Source organism: Acartia tonsa, chromosome 3 (assembly GCF_053477335.1).
Source record: "Acartia tonsa isolate MP-2025a chromosome 3, ASM5347733v1, whole genome shotgun sequence".
Classification (NCBI taxonomy): Eukaryota; Metazoa; Arthropoda; class Copepoda; order Calanoida; family Acartiidae; genus Acartia; species Acartia tonsa.
In genome coordinates this window covers 12805628-12826785 of record NC_137262.1, presented here as the reverse complement: position 1 = coordinate 12826785, position 21158 = coordinate 12805628, and the positions used below count along the sequence as shown (strand labels likewise).

At 30.7% G+C, this 21158-nt stretch overlaps 1 protein-coding gene across 1 annotated transcript in view; it reads right to left on the bottom strand.

Moving 5' to 3' along the window:
* Positions 1 to 21158, bottom strand: part of LOC145313348 (latrophilin Cirl-like) — a 59665-nt gene that overhangs the window by 24569 nt on the left and 13938 nt on the right. The window contains exon 2 of the mRNA XM_080152707.1: positions 3243 to 3355. Within this exon, the coding sequence (XP_080008833.1) occupies positions 3243 to 3315 (73 nt within the window). The 5' untranslated portion in view covers positions 3316 to 3355. The remainder of the gene's footprint in view (positions 1 to 3242; positions 3356 to 21158) is intronic.

Here is a 21158-nt window from a genome sequence, read left to right as displayed (position 1 = left end):
TTCATTGTAATTGAATCTTATTAGATTTTCATAACTATCTTCTACATAAAAGGATCAACATAACATAAATTAAAATATATTTAAGTTATTCGTCATTTTCTAAAAGGTTCCTAATTTGAATCATATTTTCAATTGGTCATTCTTAGTCAATACATAAACCTTTAAAAGGCAATGTTCCATTTATGAGTACGCCCTTAGAAATATGAAAAGTAAGTGACAAATATCGCAGCATAATTGAAACTTTGGAATAACTATTGAATCGAAAAATAAATTACACTTAACATAATGGGCTATTGATAATCTAATGGATGCTGAGATAAAATGGGGCAAATATGGTTTTAAATTTTGAGTGAGGTGGGGAAGGGGGAGTTGTGAGGGTGGGGTGTCAGAAATGTCATTCACCATATTGCTACAGGTGCCTGGTTATCTATCTATATACCAGGGCTAGGCCATTGGAGAAAATATTTTTTTTGAACTAAAGTCTGATTTAATTGATTTTTTAAATATTTATAGAATGAAACAAGTTTTCAAGTTCACCAAAAAAAGAATTGTCAATCTTTAATTTTTTGGCCTATCCACGATTCCCTTGTTTGAAATTTAAAATTGTAACAAACCATTTTTAAACTCAGCAGTATTAAGTACCTTTTCCGATTGTAATTTAAAATTGACAATTAATAATGAATTTTCATAATCTTCTATAATACAAAGTAGGACGATGTCTGTCTGTCCGTCTGTCCGTCTGACCGTCTGTCCGTCCGTCTGTCTGTCCCTTAAGATCTCGGTAACCACTGAACCGATCGGATTCTACTCTTCAGGGTATATACCTATTGGTCCTGTGGTGGTTTTAAGCTATTTTCTTGGGGGGTGGGACACCCCCAACCCCCCCAAAAACAAAAAAATCCCCCCCCCATTTTTTTTTTTTTTTTTTTTTTTTTTATTTGCTGAAGATTTCCTAGGTCCTTTGTTAAAAAATATTTTTTATTCCAGCATTTATTTTGAATGAAAGAATAGCAACATTCTCTCACTAAAAACAATAAATATTAATTTTTTTTTTTCACCTCTTGGGGCAAAGTCCCTAGAGGCTAGGGGCGAAGCCGCTAGTGTTCAATAATTAAAGAGTTTAATGAACCTAATATTTTTGTCTTTTTAGCTAAAAGTATATTTTCTGTATTATTTTCAAAATTTGTATAAAAAAGATCAAAAATACTATTTAAGAAGATCATTACATTAAATGGAAAATTGATCCAAAGTGTATGTTTAATATGATCTTTTCCCTCCGTTCAATACTTTTAAAGTAGCGCAGCTACTTTAAAGTATAATATTGTTTAAAGTGGCTGAATAAATTTGAAAAATCCGATCAGAATCAAGTTTTAAGTATTACTTAATACCTATGAAGAAAATTATCCAATTTACAAAAGTTAATTTACTTTAATTCAAAACTATTTTTCCTTCAAGTGACCTACTTGTCCTATATTTGAATCTGTTCTTGCTGTGCTTGTTATGGATGTTGTTAACCTTGTAAAAAATGTTTCAGTCTTCCCTAGCTCAGGGTAATATCCATCTGCAATGTTCTAAATTCTTCTAATGGAATACATAAAGACAATTGCACCCGCTTAGAATCCCATAAAACTCCCCAAGGCAAATAAATTGATATCTTTTTCATAGAGTAATTTTTCAGAATATTATCCAAATAGAATAAATAAAATTGGAAGCTTCACAGTTTTCTTAGCACTAAAAATTTATATAAAACAAAAAAAATCTTTTTAAATAAAATTTGTTTTGAACACTCTTTAGTTTATGGAATCACATATAAAATTATAAATCTATGTTACAATAAAATGGAAATGTATTATTCTTCAAATATAAAAATATAAAGCTCTGTGGGAAAAATTAAAATCATAGGAGAATAAAAATATAAAATGTATGAAATATACAAAAAGAAACACTTTTCATTTAATCAAGAAACAGAATAATATTTTGAAATGGTGGAAAACATATTTTTATTCGCACTTCTTTTCTTAGATAATTCAAAAATAGGATTTAAATTTAATTAACCATCCAAATGAAAATTAAGAATTAACAATTAACTAAATGGAAAAGTGTACAGAACAGAAGTTTGTTATTCTTTTTCCTTGATTGGGGATTAAAATTCAATTTTGAGGAAAATGGGGAAAATTTGATGCCTACCAGGGGGCCTCATTTACACTTTTACAAGTTCGAAACCCGCCTCCGTTAAGTGTTTATACAAAAAACCCAACAAAAAAACTTCGCTGGATGGCGAAATATATTGATATTCTTGGCAAAACCCAAAAATATTTCTTTGCTCAAAAATATTGATTTTATTTTAAAATATAATATTTTTCGCTGTTTTGTTTAAGCGCTCGCCTGAATACCCCTTACTGTTCCGAATACTTGTTTTTAAGTCCAGCAACCTCCTACCTCTACCCCTTAAATCCTGTCATACGGTTTGCTGCTGGTCCCCAATATTGAAACATTGGACTACAAATGGTCAAATTTACATTGATCTAAAAAATTACAAATTTGATAAATAATATTACTTATACAAAATATTTCGATTTTAAAGAGAAATAATGCATGAATAAAGATTACAAAAGAAAATATCTAATTTACAATAAAATATGAGAGAAAGAAGGGGTAAGAGGGCAAGAAAATAGTAAATGAACAACAGGTAAAAAATTGGTAATAATATAAAAAAGGGGGAAGAAAGATGGATGGAGGAGGGAAAGCACATTACTACTAGAGAAAAATAATAAAATAAAAGGCAATGGGGGAGGGTTAAGTCGATAATAAGGGGGTAAGGGGGGGGGGTGTACAATGCAAAACATTCCAATTCTTACTAATAAATGCAATTCACAAGTGAAACATTATGAAAAACAAATTCCATGTCTAATGCCTGTAGCGTATAGACCCTAGCATTAACATAATTATAAATAATCAAGTCAAGATTTAATGTTTTTTTTTTGTCTAGAAGTGTATATTATATAAATGTATGGGTATTGTGTATGTAAGACAATAAAAGTCTGGGGCTAAAGAAAAATTACTGTTTTATTTGATATTACACTCATCTATCTTCTGTAAGAAAAAAAGGTGAAATAGATGGAAAAGAGTTGATTTTTCCCTATCTCCACTCAATTTACACACTTCTTACATTTCTCTTACCTTTTTAGAAAATAAAACAAACAAAAATTTTCTTAAAATAAATTTGAGAATCAAATGTTTACCTGGAAAAGCATGTGCGTTGGCTGCGAGTGCCAGCCAGCCGGCCAGTATGCATGCTTGAGCCGCGGATATCATTGTCCGCCCTGCATACGACCCTCGCTCAAGCCGCTACCACCTGAAAAAAAGTTTTAATGAATATGTGTGTGTGTGAGTGTTAAGCGAAAAAAGTTGCATATACCAATCTTCTAATGACATATAATTTTGAAATTTTACACTTAAGATGCACAAGAATGATGGGTGAACAGCTAATACTATAGGTTGTCTGGTGGGTGTGCTATTAGGGAGGAGGAGGGGTTAGAAATGGTTGTGTATATTTGAAGGAGAAAGTAGTAAACTAGCGCGATATCAATTCATTTTACAACACATTACTCCGATTATATTCTGCTTAACATAAATGTATATAGAATTATACAATCAAACATAAAAGCCATATAATAATACATATAACCCAAAGCCGATAACAGATTTAAGGCACCAATAAACCCCTTTACAAAGCCATAACCCATGCTATTCAGATTGCTTTGACTTGCATTAATACTGCCTTTCTTGGGCGAAAGCAGACCAATTGAAAATTGCATTTATCATACCAACAAATAATACTATAACATATACAGATGAACATTTAGGTTAAGAGAAACCCATCATTTGTGGGGGCAATAATAATTTCTTATCGACAAGACAACCCTCAAAGACGGTGGTGTAAAACCATAACAAGAACAACTATGCACAAGGGTAAAGTGACAATGATTTCAAATTATTTTACTAATTAGGTAAAAACTGAGGCAAGTTTTGCATCAAATTTTAACCCATTAGGATTTGACTGAACAAACAGATTGCTACATTAAGAATAGGTATAGACATCCAGCTGTTTTTTAGGTTATAAACGATGATTTCCTTGCGTCGTTTATAATATAATATAGAATAGCTTCGCTCCCGATAAGATTACCCCTTTGCATATGAGCAGCTCTATTTAACCCTCTATCTGTAGATGTTATCTCAAGTATGGCTTTAAGGCAAATGTCCATAAACATATATTACAAATGTACATATGCAAGGCGAGAGTATCATTCTAATTTTCTTTGCTTGGAATTGAATTGATACCTTTCAAGCCTACATGACCTTGTAATAATTGTTACACACAAACATACATACATATACCCTAAAGAGTTTTAGTTTAAAAATAAATTGAACTAATGTATGTTATGAAAATCTAATAACCTAATAATAGTTTTTCACCATATTATTGGGCCAAAAATGGAGCTTTAGCTAGACAAAACACCTTTAACACAGCAATTTAAACAACATATTTTAGCATGAAAAATTTGCAATAAACATTTTAAAAATGCAGGGTGAAAATATTTTAAATTTGTGGTCCTGGCCTGTAAAGGCTTTAAATGTTTTAATGTCATGTTTCAAATTTTACAATTTTGCGAGGATGATTTTATATATTTGCAGGTGCCTACCTAAATACATATTGTCTTTAAATTTCATATTTGATAATCTAATAAGTATATAAATAGGTATTTTAAACATAAAATTTTACCCTTCTTTATCTTCGCAACTAATTATAATAAAAAAGTAGTTCATCACTTGAAATGACAGGATGGAGACTCAAATGGATGCGATTAATTTGACAAAATAGTCTATTAACTTGGGTAATGATCTGTTTTACAATCATGAAATGACCAAGTCTCATATACGATATACCTCTTTTTTAGAAAAAGACCCTAAAAAAATATTCTGATTCAAGCTTGATCGCCAAATATACTTGATCTATAGGTAGCCTTTTTTAAACATGTACAATACAATGACATAAAACCCTCACCGTAACAAAAACAGTTCCCTTTTATAGTCCTTTTCCTTACAAAAAATACCTCTTTAAGCACAAAATTTTGTCCTAATTATGCATTTTAGTCGAGTAATAAATAATTTACAACCGCTTTTTGCTGAGCTCATTCCTCCAAAAGTTAAAATAAATTTTGACCGGGCGATTTATATTTTTTTTTTCAAATATTGAACAGAAATACAAAGTTAAAATTTGATTTATTCGTTGGGACTAATAGCACCAATTTGCCCTGGGGCTCCAAAAGTTTAGGAATCTAATATTTGAAGAAGGCTAAAAGTAGCCCTGAAAATTAGGTATGTCAGACTTGAAAACCAATTGAGAAAATTAAGGCAAGAACAAGCCAAGTGGAAAAGTTGGGGTAATTTTGGAAATAAATTCTAAATTCAAACACCAACTTAACATTTCTTTAATTTGAGTAAAACGAATTTAAAAGTTTGTTATGTGTTGGTTGGTCAAGTTTGATGGGGTTTTTATTTCTTTGGCCAATTTTGTTTTAAAAGTTTAACTCTGTAATGCATTCACTATTGAACTTTTCTTCAACTAAACTTTTTTTCTAACTTTACAGAGTAATATTTCATTTTATAGAATGTATCAACATTACTTATTAAATGCAAATTTTCTTTTATGCAATTATTCAAATCTTTTTATAAGATTGCAAGTGATATTTTCATACTTTAGAAAGGATTAGGTTGTGCAAAATCAGCTTCCGCGTTTAACATAATCTTCTCAATTTTATATCCTTATTTTTTTCTGGATTAAAAGTACATTATGCAACTATTCTAAATTTTTTTTTCTAAGCCTATTTTATACAAATATTTTATTTTATGCTAAAGCTAAAAAATATTTTTGCAGTCGTATGAATGTTTATGGCACAACCCAACAAAATGCAAATTTCTAAAAAGTATTTTTGTTGTTTTTGATAATCTTATCTTGAAAATCTTTAGCATAATTTCAATTTTTCAAATATCAATAGATGTAACAAAAAATATCTCCATGTTACTGAAAAATTCGAAACCATTTTATTTAAAATTCTGTTGAAGTTTAAATTGTTAAAAATTGGAGGAAATAATCATGAATCTATTTGCTTACAGTTCTTATTTCTCTGAATACGTTTCCTTGATTTTTAATATTTTATCATACAAAATTTATTTCAGATTTTTGATTGTATGATTATTTTGACCTTTTTGGACAAGATATGCATTTGATTGAATTAAAAGGAATATTTTAGTTCTGTTATTATAAGTTTGATATAAAAGGATTAGACATGTATAGATTTGGATTAATGTAATAAGTTTTGAATTTGGATTACTTACACTAAACTAGAGATAAATCATGTTTACCTATTTATTACATGTGTGTTACAAGCTACTAATATGGGTGGGGTTACAATCAGATAAATTGACGAATCAGTTTAGATCAAGTTACAAAAGCCTGCTGACAAGCCCTGCCCTCATTTCCCCCACCCATCAATTTTGCAACTTATTTCATACTTTGTATTGTTCATAATAAGTAGACCTTTTGATGGAACCCAGTGGGGATTCTTTGTACAATTTTCTTCGCAATAATCTTGGGGAAAGTTTTAATTTCTCACATCTCCTTTCATTAGAATGTGTTATGTATGTGTGCCCATTGTAATCTGGATAAAATTTGTGGTAGCCTGAAGTCCTACTTCTACCACCCTCCCCCATTTTCATTTAATTCTATTATCAGCTTGTCCACTTTCCATACGACAATATACACTCACCAGAAATATCAAGAAAAGTTAATGAAAAACTATTTTTCTTACAACTTTTCTACAGTAAAAACGAACTTTAAGTTTTTAATGTTGAGCTATCTTTTTTTTATTGATATAGAAGACTACTATGTTTCAAATCATGAATGATCATTTTTAGGGACAAAATAGTTTTTATTCTGATGCCATGTTCCTATCCCTGCATGACATAGAGACAGAGAACCTATTTTCATATGACAATATTCTCAGTGTGAGTAAATAGGAAAGAGAGTATGATGGGAGGGGGGCGGGGGTGACTTGAGAATAATAATAATATAACTACTACATGCAAATTAACCCTTTTCATTCCTGTCTTAACCCTTTTACTACTCTTACTCATCATCCTCCCCCCTCCAACCCTTCCTTACCTTACAATACTCCGTTAGTTAGTTATGTATGCAATTACCCCCCCCCCCCACTTTTGGTTAACACACTCCAACAGACCAAAATGACATGTCTCTTGGAAAGATTACCATTTATAGAATGGACATTAAAACAAAACAAAAATGAACAACCTAAAAATCAAGTTATGATAACAGAAAAATATAGAAATCTTAATGAATTTTTTTTGCAATTATATTTGTCCTCTCTTCAAAAGTTAACCCTAAAGATAAAAGGCATTAATTTCCGAGCACCTATCCACCCCCCTCCTCACCCCTTCTATTTTCTCCACTCATCTCTACTTTTCCAATTGACACGAGAGGTATAGGGTTATTAATGATTAGGTGGAGGGGTGAGGGGTTATCTATGTGAAATTCCTAAGCCTACCCCCCCCCCCCACCACGTCATATGCATGTATTTAATATTAACCCTTCCTTCCCCTCTGCTTACTTTTATTTTTTTCTATATGCATATCTAACCTGGGCAGTCACAAGTGTTTTTACACATATGCAAAAATTCGTACTGGTGAAAAAGGTGATATTGCTTAGCCTATTAGTAACATGTAGTTTTCACTAGTCCTAATAGTAACATGATCCAAAATTTATCTAGGTATTTTGCTCGAACCATGAAACGCTTTGAAAAACGATTTGATGTTTTGACAAAACACCATTTAGTCAGTCAGTCAGATTGTTTTGTTTTGATATTGGAACCTTCATATGAAAATGAGGATACACCTATCCAATTTTTTACAACCTTTAATACAATTTTATTGCTTAACCCTTGCTGCAATTCCCTCCTCCTTGTTAATATTTCCTCCTTCTGTTTAGTAATAAAAAACCATAATAAAAATTGTGAATTCAATTCAAGAATAAACAAGAACAATGATGTCCAAAGAGTAAAACTAAAATTCAATAATAAAATAAAATAAGTATCTCAATGTAACATTCGGTGACTCAAATCTAAAATATTTCAAACATGAATAAAAACAAAGAAGTTATTTTTACATAATAACTATTTCTTCTATCCTCCCCCCCCCCCCCCCTCCCCCTTCATTCCTCCAATGAAGTGGTTGGTCATATTTGCCATAGGAAGGTCTCAATATCATTGTTTGCTTGTTCACCAAGTATTTGCTTTTCTGCTTACACAAATCAACAAACTCCCCAGCTAAACTTAGATGCTTCTGTTTTATCAACACTAGACCATACACATAACAAATAATAATAGACCACCATTGCATGGCATAAATCTTGAACCTAATTTACGTTATGACCGCTGTGATACACAATTTGGCATTGGAGGTGGCCTTCTTGTATATGTAAGAAATGGCCTACATGTTTTACCTATTGACAATAAATATGATTTTAACCAATATTGTACATTTAATGTAATTGATGATTCTGACAACAACATTTTTACTGTAAATCTTATTTATCGCTCACCCAACTCCACACATGAAAACTTAATTAAACTTTGTAATGTTATTGAAAATAGTAATGATAATGATTTTAATCTTTTTATTGGCGACTTTAACATGCCAGAAATCAATTGGAATACTTATAGTAGTAATTCTTCAAAATATGCTCTGTTTACTGACATTTTAAATCAAAAATTTCTTCATCAACTTGTAAATTTTCCAACCCATAAAAAGGGAAATGTTTTAGACCTTGTTTTAACCAATAAACCTGACTGTATTTTAAATATTGAAAACCTTGGTAATTTATCTAATAGTGACCATTGTATTTTAAGCATTGATGTTTTAACCTCATATGACAATAATGAACAATGTGATTATATTTTAAATTGGAACAAAGCTGATTTAGTTGGTCTTTCTAATCACTTTACTAATGCTAATTTAGTTGCTGATGTATCTAATCTAGGTGCTAATGATGGATATAACCTATTCAAAGATGTTATACATGAAGGTATTGAGAGATTTGTGCCCAAAATTAAAAGAAGAACAACATCACGCCCTGTGTGGATGACCAGAAATGTCATCAGACTATCCAGACAGAAAAGAAGAAGATTTGCTGAATTTTGTGAAAATAGAACAGATGAGAACTATAGAATTTATAAGTCTATTGAAAAAAAGTGTAAAAAAGCAGTGAGAAACAGCAAGAGAAAGTTTGAGAAGAAAATTTCAAAAGACTGTAATCAAAAAACCTTCAATTCATATGTTCGTAGCAAAACTAAACAAAAAACTGGTGTTGGACCACTCTTGGTTAATGGCAAAATTATAAATGACAATTTAAATATTGCCAAAATCCTTAACTCACATTTTTCCAGTGTTTTCACTAGAGACAATTCTAACTGTGAGGAAATTCCTTCAAAGCCAAATGTAGAACCTTTTGAAAATTTTAGAATTTCAAAGGAAATGGTGAAAAATAAAGTTATTAACTGGAAGAAAAAACATTCATGTGGCCCAGATAAAGTTACAAGCTATATATTGCAGACATTCCAAGATGAACTAATCGAACCTTTGACAATAATCTACAACAAGTCTCTACAATCAAGTGATGTGCCTGCTGATTGGTTAATAGGAAATGTTACACCTATTTATAAAAAAGGCAGTAAACGAGAACCTTCAAACTACAGACCAGTCAACCAAACAAGTGTTCCAGGCAAAATTTTAGAATCTCTGATAAAAGACAAACTTGTGGAACATCTGGAAAATTTTGAATTAATTTTGCCATCACAACATGGTTTTACTAAAGGTCGTTCATGCACTACAAACTTGCTTGAATTTTGTGAGAAAATATCAAACTGTTTAGACTCAAATACACCTGTTGATGTTATCTACCTAGATTTTTCAAAGGCATTTGACAAAGTGCCCATTTCAAAGCTTCTCGCCAAAGTTAAATCTTTAAACATCACAGGGAAAGTGTATGAATGGATTAAAGCATGGCTTACAGACAGAAAACAACGTGTTGTCCTTAATGGTGTGGAAAGCGATTGGTGTATTGTGATTTCAGGTGTCCCACAGGGCTCAGTTTTAGGCCCTATCCTGTTCCTGATATACATAAATGATATTGACTTATCAGCTGACAAAGTCAAGTTCCTCAGTAAATTCGCTGATGATACCAAACTTGGCCACCCTGTTAAATCAGAAGCTGACAGGGATCTTCTTCAATCCCAACTAAATGCTCTGTGTGTATGGGCCAAAGAGTGGGGAATGGAGTTCAACGTGGAGAAATGTAAAGTCCTGCACTATGGCAGAAACAACAAAGAGTATCAATACCAAATGTACAACAAGATACTGGAGAAAGTGGACTCAGAAAAGGATATTGGTGTTCTTGTTAATAAATCAGGCAAACCTAATGAACAGTGCATCAAAGCATCAAGAACTGCAAATGGTATTCTGTCCCAAATTTCAAGAACTTTTCACTATAGGGATAAGAAAGTTTTTCTTGATCTCTATAAGAGACATGTCAGAGTACACTTGGAGTATGCCACACCTGCCTGGTCCCCTTGGCAAGCAGGTGACTGTGAACTTCTGGAGAAGGTTCAAAGGAGAGCTGTTAATATGATTTCTGGACTTAATGGCACCTATGAAGAAAAGTTGAAGCATTTAAATCTTCAAACTCTATCACAAAGAAGATTTAGAGCAGATATGATTGAAACTTACAAGATTTTAAACAACTTAAGCAATGTTAATCCGGAAGTCTGGTTCACAAGATCAAACCCCAACAGAGTTTCAACCCGCTCATCTGTACCTAACCCAGATTTGAACTTAAATCTACCTTTCCGCAGAACAGAGATTGGCAAAAACTCTTTTAGTTCTAGAGCAGTAAGAGGCTGGAACAATCTCCCAAGCGAAATAAAATCTTCTACCAGCCTGGCTCAATTCAAAGTAAAGATTGACAAACACCTGAAAGAAGCTTGACTTTTATGTTAGCACCTCCTTTATGGCCCTAAACGGGGCTCGTCGGAGTATATATTTATATTATATTATAAATAGGTTTAAGATATTATAAATTATATGGATAAAATGTCAGCAAAGAAAACCTTTGTCGACATTAAAACATTGAAATTGTAAGTCAACACAAACCTTCCAAGTCGAACAGGGCCCTCTTGTCCTGTGCCACTGAGTAGGGATGGGCCACCTCTTCAAATACTTTCAAAAAAACTTTCTTTCATGGAGTTATTACTTTTAGAGTAGATTTCTTTTACAAATAACTTTGTAGAAAGGGACATATTTATTTTACTAAAAGAGGTAGACAGAAAAGAAGAGCAAATATCTGGACAAAAATTTGAGACATTGAAGCCTTAAAATACCCCCTGCAGTGTTCACCTTTTTGTTTTTACTCTTTGAAAGAACAACAATCCTCAATTTGAGTTGAATATTTGTGAACTAAATTTTGGTTTGTAGATTTCACTGACTTAATTTTAAATAAACAAAGGTTAAAAAAATAGTTCTATAAGAATAAAACTGAAATACATTTTAGGATACTTGAATTGAATTTAATATGAACTTAAGCCCTTTGAAAGATATCAGCTTTAAAATATATGCGGAATATATCAAAACTTTTTTATTTAAATCTAATCTCGGTTTCTATCAGAATATAAAAATATTGTTACACACAACTTAGCTTGATATACACTCAAATCTGAGCATAATATCATAAAAATAGTTGAATTTAACAGCATTAAATACAATTTACAAAATGTTAAATAGTTGAGATATGCTTGGTTGTTAATGTCCAAGTAGCGCCTGTAAACAAATTGCGATGACCAAAAAAAAAGTTTTTATGTAGTTGGACATAAGTAAATGCAAATACAAGTTTCTACCATGTTACACAACACCCCCCCCCCCCCCTCTCCCATAATGCGAAATTTTATTTGGCAGATATTAAGTCGTGAAGGAGGAATATTAAAAGATAATGCACATTAAAAATTACATCAATAAAGATTAGGAAAGGTATTTTTATGAGAATAAATAGGAAGATAAAATGTTTATTTAAATTGTTTTCAAGATTTTTATTGTACGGCTAAAATACTTTTACTAAATCTTAAAGTTGTGAAGCAATATTTTTTTATATTTTAACTAAATGCATCTTGACTAAAAAAAATATGCACCTCGTGTTATCAAGTCAAGGTTTGAAAATATTTTCTGATATCCATAAATAAATTTTATATATAGAGGCACATATAAAATTCAGGGCCAACATGAATATAAAAAATAAAATTAAACCTAATTCTATTCTACTTTGTGTTTATAATGTTTTAAGTTTATATTCTTTTTATTGCTGAAATCAGCAAACAAAATCTTATGCTAATTAAGTAAATTGTACTCTCCAAAGAGTAATTTTTGAAAAAGATAATATCTTTTTTTAAATACACAAATTTGATACATTTTTTGCCTTTTGAGTTAATAATATAAGATAAAAATAAATAAAAAACTTTTTGGTATTGTCGATTTCATCGTCTTTTAAGGGGCGTTTCGTCGTATTTTCACAGTAGCTTTTGATAGGTTGTTTTAGGAAGGTTAGGTAAATGTTAATGATTGCCCGGCAGGGTTAGGCAATTAGCCCCTCAGGTTTTGTGAAAATACGACGAACCGCCCCTTAAGTGGAGATGTTACGAATCCGACAATACCCAAATTTTTTCTTGCTTATCAATAAAGTAAAATTTTAGTTCCATTCTTTAAAAAATTACTTGTTGCAGTATATGTTAATTAGTAACCTAGCTGGATTATGCTTGTAATAAAACTAAAACAGAGTTGTATAAACTTTTTCCAACCAATACCAACTGTGCCCCTCGTGGGAAGATGTAAACCATTATATTTTTAACGGGCACTATTTCTGTGTATTAAAATTAGCATATATACAAATTTAATTGAAGAAAAAATGTTCCAATTAGCCAGTTAGAGATAAAGCATAACAACTGGCAAAATTAATGATATTTTAATACTTATAATTGACAGCCAACATAATTGTTTTGCCTTTTAGCAGAATAATATACCAATTGAAAACATATTATGTTAAATCATCCACACCCAAGCTTAAAACCTAATTATCGCTTGAACACAAAAACAATAATCTATAAATAGAATCATCCCATCACAACAAAACCCGGGTTTGAACCCGACGACGACCGGAAATCTCGAAATGAAAATTGGCACTCTGCCTGAGTGTTGTCAGTTAGTTGGGCAGGAAGAACAACCAATTTTAATTTCAACCATTTGACCGCTAGATTATGATGGAATGGACAATATGGGTTAAAATTTCTTTTTAGTTTGGGTAGAAACCAGGAATCCAGGGATTGGTTTATCTTTTACCAAAACAAAAAATATGTCTTTGTGTACCGACATCCTACAAACAACTACAATAAAATCTTGGCGGAATAAAATATTTTTCATGTATCTATCATTTGATCCCTGATTAAAAGCAGGCAAGGAAGGGAAATGCCTTGACCGCACACACAGATGGTGCAAACTACAAATTTGTTTCATTTACAACATTCCATTGTCTTAACATACCTAGAATAATAATAATTTGATTATAGGTTACATTCAAAAATATTCATTAAAAATTATGGTCTGAATCCTAATGTAAATAACTTGTAATAACAGGACTTGTTTTGTCATGACGAAACTACTCTATAAAATAGTATACAAGCTAGTCCCCACTTTAACAGAAAATGTAAGCTTCGGTTCTATCATAATTTTGCCCTTTTTTTACTTGTTGGCATTGATTATTCTGTGTGAATTTTATTATTATCTGGTCTTGTCGCGATAATTCTGAGCTAAATATATTGTTCTTGTCAAGACTTATTTTACAACCTTATAGTGGGTGGACTGTTAATGAATCCATATGAAGGGTGTTCCCTAACCAATCTTGATACATTTTTTCCGACTCTAAACACTTTTAATGCATCTAAATGCTAATTTCAGGCAGTTTCCCTATTTGCCTAGGCCGGCTACTCCCACTATATGTATCATCCCTCTTTTTTAAGGCGAGGCTTTTTCTATAATTAGGGTCTGTCTGTCCGTACGTCCATAATGTATAGATCTGATGGCATGTTAGAATTATTCGATCAATTCTAAACTTAACATGATGATTTCTGTAACAATTATGTACCATTAAAAAATCGCAGCTACTAATTTTTCTGGCTGTCAAATTTGATGACTTTTGCTTTTATGGATGTTGTCATCCTTGTTTATCTTATCTCGGCCTAACTCCTGCTATTTTACACCCAACTTAAACCATTTTTCCTAGACAATTTTGGCTTATTATTTGAAAAATTATGCAAAGTTATGGCAAATTTATCTTTTATTTCAATCTTAATACGCCTTAAACAAATTTTTCCTAGTTTAGCATATATTTAGATTATACATTCTTATTTTTAAGTGCAAAGCTTCTCTTAAACTTATCTATGCCATTTTTGATATAAAACTTTTCTATATTAAGCAGTTAATTATGTTTTATTAGTTAGAAACACATGCATTTTAAACTACCCAACTAGTTTTCAAACAATTAAGAAACTGAAATGTCATTTATCTCAAATCAAATGCAATATGCACCTTATTATCAACCAATCTATCTTCCTTAAATACCTTACTAAATGAATTAGACCAGCAGATATAAATCAAATATAGAACATTAAATAGAATATTGATTTGAAATGACTGCATGTATGTGTACCACACCCATTTCCTATCATTTAGCCGAGACAAAACTATTGTCCAAATTGTCTTTTCATGATTATAAAATGAACAATTATTATTATAATGCATATGAGGATTATTCAAAAGACATTTTCATGCATGGAGTGTGGGGGGGGGGGATTAGGGGAGTGGTACAGTTAGTATAATTGTTCATAAAAGTCTGTAAAAGGAAGAGTAATGGTTATAGATTATTGACAATAATTTTACAAAAGTTATTGACTTTGTGAAGCCAAATCTGAATATAAATAATAATAAATTTATGCTAAAAATGTCAAATTGCAGTGATATTTTAATTTTATATATTGGAACATTTAAGTAAATGAGGAAAGCATAATAAAATTGTGTTGTCTTGGGAGACCAAAGATATTTATTATTTTCTCAACTTTTCCATCAAATAATCGTTGAAGTTGTTTCTACATTCCTACATAAATAAAATCATTTTTAAGATAGCAAAAATTCTCACTTGAGACTAAACTTGAGATACACAGTTGAGATTTTTTAGAAAATAATTTTATCAAGTCACTAAACATTTTTTCCGTTGATTGTTTTGGACATAAAATAATGGATCAAGTCGCGTAAACTAGGCCCAATTTTGGCTAAGTCATCAAAAGAGAAGATTATCATATTGAAGGGGGGTAAGGGAGTGGGGGGGGGGGGAGAGAAAATGATCAGATGACATAAATGAAGAGATGGAGATTAAGAGAATAGAAATCTGGAGTAATATAAGGGGGGGGGGGGGGGACCTAAGCCACAGATCTGTAATTTAGACCACTTCAAAAGGTGTGGAGACACACGAGCATAAAATTACGCCGCAAGGCAACAGATAATTATGCATATTCAAATTATGTGTAATCATTTATTGGAGAAAATCTGAACTAAAAACTTGACATTATCATAATATATTTAAAAATAGGTAGCTTGAAGTCTGCTATAGTCAATTAAGTCATCTCTTTCTCAACCCAGTCTCTACTTTCCCTTTAGATCTTATAACCACAATCAAAATTACCTCGTATTAGATGTACTGAAAATTATGGGGATAAGACTATTGTTGTCCATATAACTTATGCCTCATTCAAGGACTAAGAAACAAATTTCACCATCGGATTATGCTTAGAATATAATTCAACATATTAAGGCATACAATAGACCAAAAAAACGTTCTGTTTTTTTTTATAAGATATTCTCATACTTTTTTTTGAAAAAATAAAGAAACTTAAGCAAACAAACTATAAGAAAATGTGCATTTTAAAATGATAATAATTTGAATAATAAAATGTTAAAAACAATTAGAATTACATAAAGGATACACCCTTAGAAATTTTCCTAAACCTCAAATCCCACCCTAGCCCACCCCCCCTCCCCACATCTTTCACATGTTGCTGATAAGAAAGTAGAACACTGTGTACATTAAGATTTTTGCTATGATAACAAATTTTACTTTATCTGCAGGAATAACGCGTGCAATTGACTTTAATTCGATACTATGGTCGACTTCCTTGTTTAGGTATTTTATTAATAAAAATTTACAGGTATTATCAAATAACCACTAAGTAAAAATTGTTGTGAAATAGATATTTTACTTTATAAAGAGTTGGTTTTTAAAAATTAAAACTTTGAAATGAAATCAAATGTTATTTCCAACTGATCAACGTAAATGTTTTTCTACTTTTTTGTTGGAAGGTATTATTAGAATTGTGTGTGTGTAATAAGATGATATAGAATTTATTTGCCCATCCCAGTAGATAAAGACTTTAAAGTGCTTATTTTGTAAATATTAGGTTTGTAAAAAGTCACAATAATTTAATGGTGATATTTTTTTAAGTGACGCTACTCTGGAATTTGTGAGATATGTGTTTCGCTACTCATGAATTTTGTCATAATTGTTTTATTTATAAAAGGCTTTTTGTATGAAAGATTTACATGTAACCCATAAAAAGATATGCAAAAGAAATAAAATCTAATATAAAACATATTGTTTCATTCTTTATAGTATGCAATAAGATAACATTTTTATGCTGAGGAAATTTATAAACAAGGGTATCATGGAACTTACAGTTACAAAGAAGAAGACACTATGATACAGGAATATATTACATTACTTGAAGAAAAATATTAAGCTTTTCCGCCAATCAAAATAATCATTTAAGATTTGTAAGTTAGCTATTTTGGATCATGGAAAGAAAACGAGGTAGCAGTAGCTTTTGATAGGAGAAAAGCTACTGTGAAAATACAACGAAACCCGATACTTAGTTTTTCTTTCCATGATCTACTTTTGAAGCAATCAAATTATCTTCTTATGTGCTATACCTTGTCCCTGGTTGCGCTATTTTGCCTAATTAGATATATTTCTTTCAAGCACATCCTCAATAAAAGTCACATGATGTAAGTCTGGCAAAAAATTCATGTCTAATTGTCTTCCTTATTAAAATTCTAACAATATTCTCATGATCTTTAGTACAGTATTTTCTCAACAAGAAGCTGTAAATCTTTTTCAAAATGAAGTAAAATCCATAATTGGAATTTTTTCACATTACCCCCCCCCCCCCACCCATAGTTGCGTAATTTAACACTTTTAAATTGAAAAAATAATGAACAAAATTAGGAAAATTTGTGGGGGGAAATCAATTTCTGACTCTTTGACACCTCGCCCAATTTATTCATTACAGAACAAGTATTTAGTATTTGTAGCTTCAATGAAGATAGTTTAGGACAATGTGGTAAATAATTTAAAAATAAGAAACTTAAATAAAAGCAATTTTTATAAAATTTGATAAATGAAAGATAGTTTTTTTTTGTAATAAAAACATTATAAAATAATGTCCGAAACCATTTTCATTTACAAAATTATGAAAATAAATATGATTATGCTAAAAGGTAAGGCAGGGGGGAAGTTGGGAGTTTGGGAAAATATCCTATTACATGGGAAACTTAAAAGAATTTCGGAGTTTTATATTTCTCCTTAATTTATGGAAATTCGTTGAAACTTCGGTACATTTTCTTAAATACTCTTTTTATAAATTTTCCAAAACTTGCAATGAAAAGAGATTAGAACCTTTAGTTTGGTCTAGACACACGTAATTTATATTTTAAACTATTTTAAAATATAAGTCTTGTTATTTATATTAAAACTGAGAAAATTTTCAAAATGATGCACATTCTAATTAGAAATCGCTATCTTTTAAAAATATAGATTTAAATACTTATATATGTTGCTTATTTCAATTTTACATACGGACAAAAAAAGTTAGATGGTAGCTTTCCTTCCAAAAAAAAAAATAAAAGACAGAACCCCACTTATATACAATGGTATTTTCCTAAATTAGTATTCTAAAAATGCAACTTAAACTGTAAAACTAACTCTCCCCTCTCAATAAAACTTAAATCATAAAAGGAATGTTTCTTAATTTCTAGTTTTAGGTTGGCAAACCCAGGGTGATATAAAAAATGCGCTGATATGCCTAAAAGCGGCACTGAAACAAGATTAAGGAAATGATAAATGAATTGGTTTGCATTATATTCAACCATTAATCATTAAACAAAAGAGCAAATATTTTTATACATTATAAAAAATTTCCTAAATTTTCAAAAATGTTTAAATTTTAACACTTTTTCAAACCTCCCTAGCTTTTTTCTAACTACTACAAGAACAATCATCATACAAATGTTTAGAGTAACTTTTATTTGAGCTGAACTCGGACTAACTAGGTCCCCAAGCAATCTAGATGGAAAAATTTACATGTTCGTTTTAACCCGTCACTATAAATTGGTCAGAAGCGAGGTGGAAGAGATTTATGTTCAAGGGAAACTGGGCAGAATGGCTTTGAGCATCGCGTATTCAGTCTTTCAACAATGTTATTTTTACCCCTAGCATTCAACAGTATTATTACAAATTTAATTTTTCTGACCACAGGCCTCTGTGTATGTACATACTTGAAAATATATGAGGAAGAAAATATTTAGAAAATACACATAATACTACTTTTAACCTGTTTTATTACCTATAAATATAACTTGTTTTTTTTCTTCTTTGCATATATTTAAACCTTTATTGCCTTAAAAATAAATCCTGAAGCAGCAAGCCTATTTTCATCTTTTGTCTAAATGTGAAACAAAAAGCAATACCTAGACAAAAAGTTAATTGATTTATTTGCATAAAATGTGTTAAGAGTCAGCGAAACGTTAATCAAATTTGTAAACCTAGCAGCTTTGTTTTTAAATATGAGTTTAGGTGTTATTTTAAAAGCGAAGCTACTCCATAGCAACCATTGTCTATAAATTGTCCATCAAAAAGCCGAGAAAAAATAAATTAAAAAATTAAGGAATACAGTCCTATCATTTAATTTCAATATCTTTACTATAAATCTTAACGTGGGCAATATCTAAAATCTATCAGGTTGTTTTATTTCTATCTTTGTATTTCAGTGCCGAATGTAAATATTTTGTGGCCTCTTATATTAAGGACTATTTAAATAAAGAATGGGCGTTAACCGATTAATCCATCAATATTGTGTCATAACAATTTATATAGCATATAAACATCAAATAAGATTGATCAAAAATGAAAAACAAACAAAAATCCACAAAGAATCCAGTTTTATTTGACACTCTGTGTAAAAATGACCATTCTTGACAATGTTTTAAAAGTGCTAAATTGTGTGTTTATCAAGTATAAACATCTTGAAAGGAATATTGCCTGCAATCTAAAATTTTCCAGAATTTTTTAATCTCGCCGCCGCCGGCTACAATCCCTCTTGTTTATTGGGTAGATATTTACAACAGCTGTTTGTGTTGTGCCCGGGTGTTATGTCACAATAGGGCCCTTTCATGCAGGCTATAAAGTTCCAGTCCCTGCCTAGTTACATTATTGCAAGGATAAGGCAATGCAAGATAACTTTATCTTTATTTTAATCTAAACAATTAAATTTTTATCGGAGGGGAGAATAGTTATTTATCCATCGTATTATAGAAAGCTTTTCGTAGACATTTAAATATTTGTGGACATTTGTCTAAAATACGATGCCTTACATGATTATTCAAAATGGCGGAGAACCGGTTCTAATCCAGCGAATATAAAGAATCATCTTCCAATGACTATTTATAAATCATTAGAGAAAAAAAATATTTTATGCCAATGACCTATACTTTCATCCCTGCTGGGATTTTATTTGAGCACTATTACAATAAGCCCCTTGATGATAAAAATCAACTGATGGGCAATTTTATTTTCATGGGAGAGTTATTATCATACATGTCAAATGTTATTAGGGGTCAGAAGGTGGACTTTAGAATTTGAAAAATTAATTATAATTCTCTTGCTTATTCCCTAAAAGATATTTAAGTAATTTATTAATTATAGAAACAAAGATTTTTAAACTAAAAAAAATATAATGCCTTAAATTTATTTTCATAGATACGGAAAAATGGTAAACTTTGTTTTAGTCGTGATCATTTTTTGACTGGCAGAAAACTTAAATTCAGGTGCCATATTTATATTTTATTTAAATAAAACTAATTGAACATCAGACAAAGTCAACAAAGGAGAAACATTGCTTTTAATGATCATGGGCTTTAAATAGAGACTTCAAATCATATTGATTTCAAAATTCCTCTCTGAAGGAAACAAATAGAACATCTTGACTTTCCTTTCCACCCATAGCAATTTCCTTCCCTTCCCCTTTTTGAATTTGTCCAGGGATAAAGCGATAGGTAAGGAGAAAAATAATCTCAAATCAATGTTTCCCTATTATTTAAGAGGGAACATTTAATTCTTTCTATCATACCCTTTCAAAACTGACCACATAATGTCGATGTAAAGTTTTAATGGTTTATGTCGACAATATTGCTTTCATAAAAAATGATCATGACTGAAATAATATCGACATATTCTAATGATACTTTAACAACATACATATATAAAATTAAAAACTATGCAAGTTTTTGAAAGGGAAACTATCCATTTATCCGTGAATTTTGTAAATTGCTTCTAATATGTATCTGTGTAAATTAATTCTGTTCCTATTTGTGGGGTCTGGACATTGTAATCAATACTTTTAACCAGCTGCTAACAGAAACAGAAATATTTACGGCTGGATAATACACTAGTGGCTTCGCCGCATTGCTCTCAGGAATGACCTATAAACTTCCGGAAAAATAGTCTAAAACCAGGATCCCTACAAAAATCCTAGGTAATTTTCTTCGAATTGAACAAAAAGCTGAAATGTTCTTTTAAAGTAAATTGAAGTCAATCTTTAATCATC